Source organism: Bombyx mori, chromosome 2 (genome assembly GCF_030269925.1).
Source record: "Bombyx mori chromosome 2, ASM3026992v2".
Taxonomy (NCBI): domain Eukaryota; kingdom Metazoa; phylum Arthropoda; class Insecta; order Lepidoptera; family Bombycidae; genus Bombyx; species Bombyx mori.
The window spans coordinates 944,005-957,714 of NC_085108.1; the positions used below are offsets into that span (position 1 = coordinate 944,005).

Genomic DNA, 13,710 nt, shown 5'->3' on the forward strand with positions numbered 1-13,710 from the left:
CAAAATTATTATTTTTATTTAATTCCGAGCATTCTCATATTTATCTACCTTTTAAACCTTCTCTGGACGCCCACAAATAATTCAAGACCAAAATTAGCCAAATCGGTCCAGCCGTTCTCGAGTTTTAGCGAGACTAACAAACGGCAATTCATTTTTATACATATAAATAGATAGATTATTAAACTCTCAGACGTCAACCTTGCAAAAATTATGTCAATATGCTATGCGATTTTCGACTTTAAGTTGTGACCAATACGAAACAATTTCGAATAACAAAACAGACGCTCACCCCAGACTGATGGGTATCTGGAATATCTTCTCCAGTTGATTGTGGCTCATGTCCAGGAGGCGGCAGCTGGCCAGCTTGGCGAGCCCGCCCCTCGACACGTCACTCAGCAGGTTGTGCGACAGATCCAGCTCCAAGACGGTGGGTAGGGTGCCGAACATGGCGGGTTTTATGCGCTCCAAGCTGTTGTGGCTCAGATTCACGAATCTAAAACAAAACGCCGGAACCAGACTGCGTTATTCGCTGTTTTATGCGGACTATTCACGTGCATACGGTTTTGTTTTATTTTTTTATTGCTTATATAGGTGGACGAGCTCACTGCGCATCTGATGTTAAGTGGTTACTGGAGCCCATAGACATCTACAACGGATGCCCCACCCTTCAAGCCGAAACGCATTACTGCTTTACGGCAGAAATAGGCCACTTAACACAATTAACCCACAGCCCACTGAGTTTCTCGCCGGATCTTCTCAGTGGGGCTTTAAGTCGTCGTGGCGTGGTTAAGACGTCCGGTGCGTTTATATTGAGCAATGCACCGGTGTTCGAATCCCAGGCGGGTGCCAGTTTTTCTAATGAAATACGTATTCAACAAATGTTCACGGTTGACTTCCACAGCGAAGGAATAGCATCGTATAATAAAAATGAAACCCGCAAAATTATAATTTGCGTAATTTCCAGTAACCACTTACCACCAGGTGGGCTGTGAGCTCCTCCACCCATCAAAGCAATAAAAAAAAGCTTCATGTCCTTCGATTGAAACTTCGATAGCTGAGATTGGGTATCGACCGTCCCACCTTTTAAACCAAAACGGATGACTTTCGGGACAGAAATAGGGGAGGATAGTGCTGTCCCCACATGTGAGCTCTCAATACGCCCCACCATCGCTGCTTCGCACTACACACCTACCGCGGAACTACCTGGGACTACTGACCTCAAGGAGAACAGGTTCTGGAAAACCGCATTGAAGATGTCGCTGATGTTGTTGTGTGACAGATCGACGGTGTGGAGCTCGTACAGTTTGGGAAACGCCGCTTTCGGTATCCCGGTGATCTGGTTGAAGGTCGCATTCAAGATCCTTATGCCCGTCATGTTCTGTATGGGGATCTGTCGGGGGACAACAGTACGGACTTTGAATTCGTGTTGTTTAATTATAGTTGAATTATTTTGTCCGTGCAGTTTGGGTCATAAAAAATCGGAGCGGTGAAGCGAGTATTTCGTTTTCTCTTCCACTCACGAGCCTTATGGACGGGCATAGTGATGCGCATTATTGTTGTCGATAAGCGTTATCGATAGTGTATTTAGTTTGGTCATTTTGTGGGTTAGTGATAAAAATGAAAGAAAGAATCACTAATCAAACACTTACGCCACATATCGTCGCAGCAAGTTAACGAGAACGGCAGAAATTAACGCTTTTTAACTTTTCGGGATTTATTCTTACTTCAGTGAAACATTTTAACATATTGTTGATAACAACACGTGCAAATATTATTTTGAATAAATTCTGCCGTTTTGATACAAAACAAAGGAGTAGCCATTGTGTCACTAAAGAAATTCAGAGAACGAATGCATAAAAACACATTACTCTTCGACATAATGTGACTTCGACAAATAACTCTTAACATAACAATGTCTCACCACCAGTCGTATACCGCCCCGCCGCCGTGTACCTGCCTTCGATGACTCATTTGTTTTTATCGATAAATGGCGTTGCGCCCGCGCAACATGCTCACCGCCCTAGCCGGGCTATGCTTTATGACCCAAACTGCACGGACAAAATAATTCTACTATAGTCTATACTGCGCGTTAAATTCTGGGGTACGCCTTGAGGCTTGAGGTCGGAAACGATTATTCTACAGTTTTGGTTGCTGGAAACAGAAAATATGACCCCGACCGAGACGCAATGGTAACCGTAAGGAGTGTCCTTAGGGGGTTAGGAGGGTCCTTACCATTGATTACAAATTAAATCTTTAAACAAGCAAAAACAGTACCGTTAAGTTTTTTTTTTTTCATTACCTTAGTAAGCTGACGAGCGGAGAAGAAAATAGCCAAAGGCAGAGCACTAACAAGATGGTCAGACATTGTTGAGAGGACTGTTGGACACAGCATCCAAAAGCCGATCGATCCTCATGGAAAGACTTACATACGTGCACTCGAGATCCTCAGTACTCCTCAGATCCTCAGATGAGCGTACGGCCCACTCGATGGTGAGTGGTTACCGTCACTGATGGGCGTCAGCAACGCCAGGGTGACAGTCAAACCTCTGCCTATTTGCTACATTTCCGTCTCTATTCAAACTCACCTGACTGAAATCCGTGATGTGGTTGTGGGCGACATTCAATTCATACGCGTATGTGTTCTCGTCGAAGGCGCTCCTATCGATGACCGTCAGGTTGTTGTAGCGCAAGTCCAGCACGGTCAGGTTGTTGCAGTTCTGGAAGGCCTTCGGTTCGATCTTGGAGAGCTGGTTGTGGGAGACGTTCACCGTCGCCAGATACAGGTCCGTGAAAGCCTGGGCTTCGATCACGGTTATCTCGTTCTCCGCCAAGTTTATCGTCTGCCGAACGCGTTTGGTGTCAGCTGCGGGAGCGACTGGTGGTAGGACCTCTTGTGGGTCCGTGAAGCAGTAATGCGTTTCGGTTTGAAGGGTGGGGCAGCCGTTGTAACTATACTTGAGACCTTAGAACTTACATCTCAAGGTGGATCTCGCATTTACGTTGTAGATGTCTATGGGCTCCAGTAATCACTTAACACCAGGTGGGCTGTGAGCTCGTCCACCCATCTAAGCAATAAATATATACATTTCAATAATAGTATGGTATGGAGCCAGTATGAAGCGCAGTACCAACTATCTGAAATGCAGGAATCTACAGTATGCAAGGTGTCGAAGAAGAGATCCTTCTAGAAGCTGACTCGCGCTAACAGCATTTACAAGATAAAATCGCGTTGGATCTCTGTTTCCTGGACGACATTTTATTCGTAGGCAAAACCGTAAACAGCGCGGAATCTGTGGGCTCCTCCCGTGTCCATCAGTATCAGGAGTCCCAGTGATGGGCATATGTGACATCATCCCCTACGGAGCTGAGCACCCCTAGACCAGACGATACTCACGTCAGCAAATTTGACCGATTGAAACATTTGATAGTCGACTTTCTTGATTTTATTCCTCGCCAGGTCCACGGTGCCTATTCTGGTCACGGCCGAGAAGGTCCCCCTGCCTATATCCGAGATCTGATTGTCTTGAAGGAATAAACGCCTGTAGAAGCAATGATTTAGTAAGGATCACCGAATTTCGGGTGTGCCTTAGAATAATAGTACCGACATCAACTCTTCTGACAGACGTGATGAAAAGCAACTAATAGATTTTGAGGTCATCGTGGCCTAAGGGATAAGACGTCCGGTGCATTCGTGTTGAGCGATGCACCGGTGTTCGAATTTTAGACGGATAGCAATTTTTCTAATGAAATACGTACTCAACAAATGTTCACGATTGATTTTCACGGTGAAGGAATAACATCGTGTAATAAAAATGAAACCCGCAAAAGTATAATTTGCATAATTACTGGTGGTAGGACCTCTTGCACGGGTAGGTGCCACCGGCCCGCCTATTTCTGCCGCGAAGCAGTAATGCGTTTCGGTTTGAAGGGTGGGGCAGCTGTTGTAACTATACTTGAGACCTTAGAACTTATATCTCAAGGTGGGTGGCGCATTTACGTCATAGATGTCTATAGGCTCCAGTAACCACTTAACACCAGATGGGCTGTGAGCTCATCCACCCAACTAAGCAATAAAAAAAAGTTTGACCACTTCATATATATTAGTCCCGGGGTGCCCTTAGAACGAAGGACAGACCCGCGTGACGGTTTATCGCAATTTCCCTGCGAAAACAAAAACCCGTACCTCAGAAACCTCATTCCTCGGAAACTATTCGTGTCCAATTTCTTCAATTTATTATTATCCAAATGCAGGACTTTCAGTAGATTGTTCCTCGCGAACATCCCCCTGGAATAAACAACGAAATAGCTCCGTGAACTCCCAAGGACTTAATCCTTTCAAAGGCTTACCCTTGATACCAGACACAAGACATATACATGGGTCAAAGAACCTATTGGGAACATTCGTACTGTTAGGCATATTATAAAGTCAGTGGTCACTTAACAGACGGTACGGTGCGGGAACACGAGGCTTGCTCCGGATCGCCTCATTCAGTTATTCCTATTGGCAACTTATAATGTAGTGTTGATATACGTTTAAAAGAACAAGTTAGATTAGGTCACGCCATGACGTTTTGTTTCGCCGGATCCTCCCAGAACTGTGGCGCTTTTGTTAGAACCGGCCTCAGAGACAACGCGCTGTGAGTTCCAACTGGCATGTTACATTGCAGATCAAATTATTTTGCCAAAACATTCCCCTTATAGTGACTTAGTTAAAATTTTGTGGGTAAGTGCCATAAAAACCAACCAAATAATTAGGGCAAAGTAGGGTGAGTGGCTCGTTTTTTGTCGCCGCATACTTTAAGTAAAACATTCGAGATGAAACATAAGGTTGGTCTGTTGTTTTTGTACTTTAGTTTACCCTGTGATCTGTATCGTGAGTTCCATGGATTGGTTTGACAACCCCATTGGGATGATTGATACCTTTGTCTCCGTTCTACCCACCAGAGAGCCTCGTCACTTCAACCTGCCCCCGCACCCCATCCAGCAGTGGGGTCTCCACTCCACGGTCGCAGCGCTGTCGGGTGCTTCTTCAAGTGAGGTTTGTAGTATATATAAGGGCAGCCGCGTCGCTACGATCTATCAGCGATGGTAACCACTTACAATAAACCGAAAAGTAATATTGCCCTCAATAGCCACAGAATAATGACAGTATACATTTTCTGGAAAAAAATTATCTGAAAACAAGTTAGGCAGGGAGATTATAGATAGAGATAAGACAAAAAGAAAAGTGATTTCTGTAAATTACAGATTGTGCCTTATATGCCACCGTTGGCAACATCGAGTAGTGGAATCTCTCAATTGCTTCAGAGCAACGACCACCCTGCAAACGATGGTGGATGGGCGCTCCGCGATTTTTAGCAATGGCACCGACCCCGGTCGGTCCTGTCACCAATGAAGCTGTACCACTCTGTGACAAACTTTGTTCTTCATTAAAAAACTACCACACAGATTCACAGAACTAGTAGAAGAGCTCACGGGGCTCTAGCCTAGTGACGTTGCTAACACTAGCCCTAACAAGTTCTTCGCAGTCGGGTCGGAAACGCGACCCATTGCGAAAATCCGGCGAGAAACTCAGCGGGCTGTGTCTGTAGGTTAATTTATTCGCCGAGCCCTTCGTCGCAAGCGACGGGTTCGACAAGAACAATGACTGGTGCTTGAGGTACCTATAAGCACCGTTATCGGAGGGTCAGCAATGACACGTTTAGGGCGACGTCGACTGTTTACCATATCACCATCATAACGATTCACGCATGGATGTTGCATACACATCAATATCAAAGATATAATATTGACAATAAATATTTTTAAGGTAAGGTAGGTACACTAGGAAAGATTTTGTTTTGTAAGGAGCCGTAACATCGTGCAACTTTTGGTTTCTATATTAATTTACAACGGCTATTACTGTGTAAGTAAATGCACATATAATAAATACTTCGGCAAGCTCATTTATCACGAGCCCTCAATATACATAATATGTACGTATCAATGGAACTTTATTATACATTGCGAGCTACAAAAAGTATTAGCAAAATATATTATTTTTGTTTTGAAAATTCTTGAACGTTATCAGATAAGCTATTGTATGTATGAATGTGCGTGCGTGCGTGCGTGCGTGCGTGTGTGTGTGTGTGTAGATTGTACTCAACTACCCACTCATATAAAGCTTTCCTTCTTTAAGAACGGTTAGCTGGTAGATAACTCAATTGTTGAGTTAAGCTCGCCATTTTTTATATCTTATCGCAATTACTGTATTATATTAACTGTGTATACAATAAAGAATAAAGAAAATTTCATTGCACCTACCACTATTTACTCTGCACTACCTTCGGTTGACTGGTAGAGAATGCCTTAGGCATTAAGTCCGCCAATGTAAATTTTACATGAAGTGTAATAAATATTAAAATAAATAAATAAGTAATAAAAAACTACTATTATGTACTTGTAATACGAAATAACAATTGATGTTGGAAGCGAGCAATGGTAACCGAGACATCTCGCCATCTCTTTCACGCGCACCCGAATGCAGTGACGTCATGAAATTAATTACCTAAAATACTATATTAGACAAACTACTTATACTACTATCCCTATATTAGATCCGGCATTTCCGCGGTCACGGATGACCGGGGTGTCGCGGTCCTCAGCGGTCCCCTGTGCCGGGACCGGCGAGGACCGTGTGCTCAGTGCGAGTTCTTTAACGTTGTCGATAGCGTAAAAGTTAGCTCATATTTGTATGTATACGTTATAATACTCATTGTAAAAATGAATATTTAACAAAAATTTAATATTAAAAAAAAATATTAAAAAAGAAAAAAGACATGCTCTCTGAGTTTCTTGCCAGTTCTTCTCAGGACGGAGGCTAGTTCTTGTGAATTGGCGGTAGTTCTTTTGACGTTCAACAAGTATGTACTTTCATTTATGTTGAATAATTTTTTTTTTATTTGATTTGATTATGTAACGGGATCGTTTGCGTACGTTTGCCGCTAGGGGCGCTGTTCCAACTGCATACAAATCTGAGTTAACTTTTACGCTATCGGGACGTTAAAAAACTCGCACTAAGCACACTGGAGGGGACGCCGCGAGAACTTACCGGGGTATTTCCTTGATGTCGTTGTGGCTGACGTTGCACCAGCCCAACTTGGTCAGGTCCCCGATGTGAGTGCCGTCCAGCCTCGTGATATTGTTGTGACTGAAAATTGGGACACAATTTTTTTTTTGCTTAACATCAAGTGAGCAGTTTGCCCGTTCACACCTTTATACAACAAAACCTATCTATATATCACCTCAGATCCAAGACATCGGTGTCCCGGAGTCCCTTGAACTGATTCTTCTTCAAGGACACAAGCCTGTTTCCGTGCAGATCTAACTTTTTTAACTTACGCAGGTTCTGAAACAATATCATCATTATCATTAGTCCACGGGCCACTGCTGGACACAAGCCTCTCCGAATTTACACCAATGACCCTGGATCTGAAATTATAATTTGCGTAATTACTGATGGTAGGACCTCTTGTAAGTCCGCGCGGGTAGGTACCACCACCCTGTCTATTTCTGCCGTGAAGCAGTAATGCGTTTCGGTTTAAAGGGTGGGGTAGCCGTTGTGGCTATACTTGAGACCTTAGAACTTATATCTCAAGGTGGGTGGCGCATTTACGTTCTAGATGTCTATGGGCAGTAGCCACTTAACACCAGGTGGGCTGTGAGCTCGTCCACCCAACTAAGCAATAAAAAATAAAAAAAACTTCGGCCCCCTCATCTATTTCTTGATGGCTACCTTTTACAAGTCATCCTGATATTGTGTTGTAAATAAAAACACCAACAAATATCATACTCACTGGTGGCAGGGCGTTATCCCACCATGGACACCACCATCCTTCCTATTTCTGTGGCAATGCAATCCGGTTTCAAAGATAAGACAGTGGTTTGGAGGGTTTTAAATGTCACTTAACTTCACATCTGTACTAATATTATAAATCTGAAGAGTTTGTTTGTTTGAACGCGCTAATCTCAGGAACTACTGGTCCGATTTGAAAATTCTTTCAGTGTTAGATAGCCCATTTATCGAGGAAGGCTATAGGCTATATAACATCACGCTAAGACCAATACAAGCGGAGCACCAATAAAGAATGTTTCAAAATCGGGGCTTTTTCCTTTTTGAGAGCTTCCGCTGCGTGCGCTGCGGAAACGGTTAAAGTTTCGCTAAAATAATGTGTGACAGAATTGTTCCCCCTTAGAAGATCTAAAAAATAGTCCGCGCCAGCATTTTTTTTTTATTGCCTTTGTAGGCCGAAGAGCGTACGGCCCACCTGATGGTAAGTGGTTACCGTCGCCAATGGACTTCAGCAATGCCAGGAGCAGAGCCGCTGCCTACCGCTTAATACTCTTCACAAGCCTCGTTTGAAGAAGGACATGTCATAGCGCTCGGGAAACACCGTGGAGGGGAGCTCATTCCATAGCCGGATGGTATGTGACAAAAAAGACCTCTGGAAACGCACTGTGGATGACCGCAGTGGCTCCAGGTAGTATGGATGAACTCTACTCCGGTGGCGGGCGGTGCGTTGGTAAAAACGAGACGTTGATATCATCAAAACGATATATATTATGTCATATGTCTATATGTTAAGGTTGGCTCACTATAATGTTTTATATGCTAACCAAATTTGTTCTAAAATAAAGCATTATTTGTGAACTATCCCACGCGGACGAAGTTGCGGGCAAAAGCTAGTTCATAAAATAAAACAGCAAACCTGAAATGCTTCTATGGGTATATCAGATATTAAGCCGTTAACAAGGTGTAATCTCTCCAGTTTTCCCACAGCTTCACTGCCTGCGAACATGTCCTTACTCAATTTAGTCATTTGGTGTCCATCAATAGACAATACTGAAAGGTTGCCCAAGATCTGAAACCGCAGAGAGGATTTTTATTAGAGATGTAAAAGACAGCAGTTTAGAACTTATATCTCAAGGTGGGTGGCGCATTTACGTTGTAGATGTCTATGGGCTCCAGTAACCACTTAACACCAGGTGGGCTGTGAGCTCGTCCACCCATCAAGCAATAAAAAAAAACTGAATGCAGCATCGGTCATTCGGTATCATAAAACTGTTGAATTTGATTCGAAATCAAATATTTTTCCGGGAATAATTTTATATACGATGTCTTAGATAAATCTGATATAAGTATTTTTTTTTATAATGCTAAACATCCATTTTCTTTTTTGGTAATCTCATTCCTGAACCTTTAAATGTCTTTTGTAATAACTTTGGAGCACTTAGGAACTTGAAGATTGTAAAGTATAAACCTTTTATTTAGGTGTATGTGACTGTCTATGTATATAAAGCTCAGTATCAGTACTTAGCTGTGTAGTATATGACTTGATATGGATTGAATCTGTCTTTTTGTATAGAAAATCTCTAGATTAGCACAGAACTCTAATAAAAAATATTTAAAATAGCACGGCACATTTGAATACAGAATCATACCTTAAAAGCCTCCTTAGGAAAATCGACAAGCTTGGTATTTGTCAAGTATATCTCCTGCAATGTTCTGTTTACACCAGCAAAAGCGTACTCTTCAATGCTCGTAATAGGTGTGTCCACTATCTCCAAGATACGTACAGTCGATCTATGGAGTAATGAACCAAAGAGGTTTGCTGTAATAGACAATTAAATTTTATTGAATATTTTATTTACTTGCATAGGAAGGTGAATGGAGAAAATAATACGACGTAAAACAATTTTTTTTTTTTTTTTTTTCCTACCTAAGCTGATAGCCCTAGCGGCTATGTCAGCGTAACCCTAACTTTAGTAGGTGAGCTCACGGGGCTCAAACCTGACGATGTTGCTAACACGAACCCTAGCAAGAGCCGTGCTTCGCAGAATCTACCACCGGATCGGAAACGCGACCCACTGAGAAGATCCGGCGAGAAACTCAGTGGGCTGTGTCTGAGAGCTAGTTTACTCGTCGAGCCCTTCGTCGCAAGCGACGGGTTCGACGAGAACGGTGACCGGTGCTTGAAGTACCTAAAAGCACCGTTAGTGGATCGGGAGGATCCGAAATGACGTGTTTTGGGCGACGTCGACTGCTTTCCATTCTGTCCGCAGGATCGGGAATGATGTAAAACAATATTGTATTCCACAAATAGAAAAATTATTTCCTTCACATTTAAAATCTCTACATTCAATGGTTTAGCGTTGTCTGTGAATTAATCTATTATCGAAAAATTTGTTAAAATAATGTTCAAACCGTAATACGAAACTTACTAAATTTGCATTCCTTCAGCAACAGTCTCTCTATTGGCAACCCCATACCAGCTATGTTGCCAATTCCCACACTGATAAGAGCCAAACCTGCATTTTCACAACGTATATACAGCCCTGAATCTGTTCCTTTCTCACAAATACAGGGATACAATAATGTTGTCTCCTTCGGGCATGAATATGCAGGACCGGGTGGAATGTATTCTGAATTCAAAAGTGGCAGTGTTGCTAATACAAAAAATACAATTGTGTAGACCATTTTGCGAGGAGTATTGTAATCTGTAACAAACAAAAACTATACATAATAAAACTTAGCGGATGTGTGTTTGCTAGAAATTATAAGCATTTGTAATTTAGAGTTCTAGCTTACCAAATTGAACATTTTGTATTTTAAGTTAATTTAATGTAAAATATGTATTTGACCTTTTTTTAGAAAAATATATTGAACGGTAAAACCGGTAACCAATTTAAAAATTATATTCTCAAGGAAAACTAATAAATAAAAAAAGATTGTAATTTTATTTTTGCAAAAAAAAGTAGATCTTTATCCATTTTATATCAGGAAAAATATTAACAGCTCTGCATAATACATATATTATGCATGCATTTAAAAGTTTTCTATTTAAATTCTAATTGGCGTATTTTTTTAAAGTTTATGAATTAAAAAAGAGTCATTTTCAAACTTTAACTTTTCCCATTAGCATTTTAGCTTCGGGATTTACTCATGGGATAAGATTTAAGCGTAATTTAAAAGCTTAGACTGAATTTAAAATTTCATTCAAAAATTACGTACAAAAAGTAAATATGATATATTTTTTTACAAGCCAGCAAAAGTAGAGCAAGTTTCTTAAGCAGGAACAAATAATAAGAACTAATATTCCAAGGTTGATCACGTACCAAATCGAGTTTCGATTGAGTTTAACTAAAGTTAAGGTCAAAAAAACCTGTTTTAATTTATTGTTTACGCGAAATTTATATTCCACATATATTTATTTCATATTTAGAAATATTTTTACAGATAAACAGTGATTATTCATCGTTGAAATATAAGGGAAAACCCTTGAAACACAGTAGAAACGGAACATAAGTTAGGTATTATAATTTAATACTTTCACTTTTTATAAAACTTATGTTTAAATCTGACTTACCCGCCAATAAAAGCCAGTAAATCGTTGTAACAGGCAATTCGTGCAGTTAATGAAGTTATTTACGTTTCTATCATAATAATCACGTTAGAAGTACGTAGTTTTGTTATTATTTTAGAAAAACTGCATTACCCCCCTCATGGTCAACACGCAACTGAAGAAAAATTGTTATGTTTTTTTAATTTCTATTTAAAGGTCTAGAAACTAGTCTTTTAGCCAATTTCATATTTTTTTCTTTTATCAATCAATTGGAACAAAATGAATTTGATGTTGATTTTCCTGAAATTGTTTATGAAATGAAACTAAATAAAACAAGTTGAGATACAATTTATTGTAAGTAAATTTCAATTTCCCAGGAAAATTGCGAGCATACTGAGGCTTCAGTTGACTTTTTCAAAGCACCCAAGAAGTAACATTCGGCAATTTTATTTCACCGTTCCCCACTTTACTTTCATGCTAAATGGTTATGGCTCAATGCTAAATGGCTAAATGGTTTAAAAGTAACCAATGCTACACATTTAAATAAAAATAATAATTATAAAACAATGCGTTCCTTAGCATTCCCGCCAAAAAGTCAAATGTTGGAAAGTAGAAATCATAATTGGTAATGCGATAGTCTGTGCTACCATTTTTCTATCTAGAGAAACCAGTAGGTGTGTACTGTGTATTTATTAACAAAAAGGTCTTTAAAAATTACTAAAATTGAAGAACGTGAAAATTAATTACCTTTAACAACTATCAAAACAGTAAAATCATCAAATTTCAATGGTTTTTTAATACTTTAGGTCCATAAATAAAGCTCACGGCTTACCTGATGTTATCTAATTACCAAAGCTAACAAACATTTTGAATGCTGCTACCAAGCTCGAGTCATGAGGTCGATGTCTCGATTAGATTATAATATATCAGTTGTCCTACTGGCATGATTGCTTTGTGGCCAAAATGAGCAGAATAGTAGTCCTTACCAGAGCGGGCTCGCAAAACATACTATATACCTACATGTAAATTTAACATGATATAAGGCTAAATTTGATGAAATTTTATTTTATTATGGATCTATTATAAAGGTCTATCATTATAACATGAAATTAGATGCGTATATTAGATACTTTGAAAAGAGTTCAGCTGAAATACGGTTTGAATATCTGTCCACTGTGTAAACATTTTAAGCTTTTACAGGAGGAATACAGGACAGAAGGATTATTTAATAGTTAATCGTGCCTCGAGCTGTTGTGTAAACTTCAACGCCCGAAATAACAAAGTTTTAGGCTACTGTGGAAGTATTACGTCAATAAAAGAGCATGGAAAAACCAATGCCCCTTTTAATGTGTTTCATTAGCACTGTTAAAAAGAAACATGAAAACAGAACATGAACTAAAAGTTTCTCGACTTTAAAGTAAAATAGAAAATGCATTATCTTTAAATTAATTAAAAAAAGACAACTTTGATTAATCACATCAAATGTCACTGCTTATTCTTAATTTCAATGTCAATAGAACCAACAGCTCATTTTCAAAACTTATTTCGTTAATATTGTAGATATTTTATAACGACACACAGTCACAATGGCTCCGAAAAAGAAAAAGAAGAAGCGAGAAGAACGGATACGATGTGACGAAATTGAAATAGAGCGTTTTCACACGCAAGCCGATGATGTCTTCCGATATAACTGGTGGGAAGTGTTTTGCTTCCCATATATATTGTGTGCACGGTTTTGGGAATGCTGTGTATCGCTCTGTGCTGGAACAAACCAGTGCCTCGTGTATTGGATGATGATACAATGGCTCGTTTGTAAAATCACGAAGATCACCACACCGAATCCGATCATATTTCCTTACTATTTCTACCTATTCTGTCAAGTTATATTGCTGACGCTTGTATTCGTCATGTTATGGGTTTGGTTCGGTAAAACTATAGTTATACCATTTTTTGTGACTTTTTGGGAAGTTCTTACCGACACTGAACCGCAGGAGACTCGTAAAAACATTACAAGGTTGTCTTTCAGAAGGTATTGTTTTAGAAAAGGTGAAATATTCGATACTACACTAGACTCTGGGTCCATTCGTCATGGCTCAACTGTAGTAAATGTTTTTGTGTTATTTTTAAATATATTTATTAAATAAAACAACTTCGGTTTAATTTGTAAAAATGCGAATTTCTAATAGTTAGTATTACTTTACAATTAGCCAACGGACACTCACCACACATCGTATTGTAATGAAGTAAGCATAACACAAGAAACCAAATTTATCGCAAATAAACACAAATGGGATGACAATGCAGACGAAATGCTATGAAATAATAGCTA

The 13,710-nt window shown here is 39.9% G+C and overlaps 1 protein-coding gene across 2 annotated transcripts in view; it reads right to left on the reverse strand.

Annotated features, from left to right (window-relative positions):
• The window catches only part of LOC101745608 (insulin-like growth factor-binding protein complex acid labile subunit), a 23,931-nt gene extending 12,364 nt beyond the window's left edge, over nucleotides 1-11,567 (reverse strand). Inside the window, exons 1-11 of one of the 2 annotated variants that reach the window (XM_012689417.4) lie at nucleotides 11,406-11,567; nucleotides 10,261-10,536; nucleotides 9,481-9,650; nucleotides 8,748-8,900; nucleotides 7,284-7,387; nucleotides 7,091-7,189; nucleotides 4,184-4,285; nucleotides 3,395-3,539; nucleotides 2,586-2,840; nucleotides 1,218-1,390; nucleotides 290-493 (exon numbers count right to left, since the gene is read on the reverse strand). In XM_012689417.4, coding sequence (XP_012544871.2) covers nucleotides 290-493; nucleotides 1,218-1,390; nucleotides 2,586-2,840; nucleotides 3,395-3,539; nucleotides 4,184-4,285; nucleotides 7,091-7,189; nucleotides 7,284-7,387; nucleotides 8,748-8,900; nucleotides 9,481-9,650; nucleotides 10,261-10,516 — 1,661 coding nt within the window. In that variant the 5' untranslated portion in view covers nucleotides 10,517-10,536; nucleotides 11,406-11,567. The remainder of the gene's footprint in view (nucleotides 1-289; nucleotides 494-1,217; nucleotides 1,391-2,585; nucleotides 2,841-3,394; nucleotides 3,540-4,183; nucleotides 4,286-7,090; nucleotides 7,190-7,283; nucleotides 7,388-8,747; nucleotides 8,901-9,480; nucleotides 9,651-10,260; nucleotides 10,537-11,405) is intronic. The other variant, XM_021347207.3, reaches the window with a different exon arrangement.
• Between the last annotated feature and the right edge of the window lie 2,143 nt (nucleotides 11,568-13,710).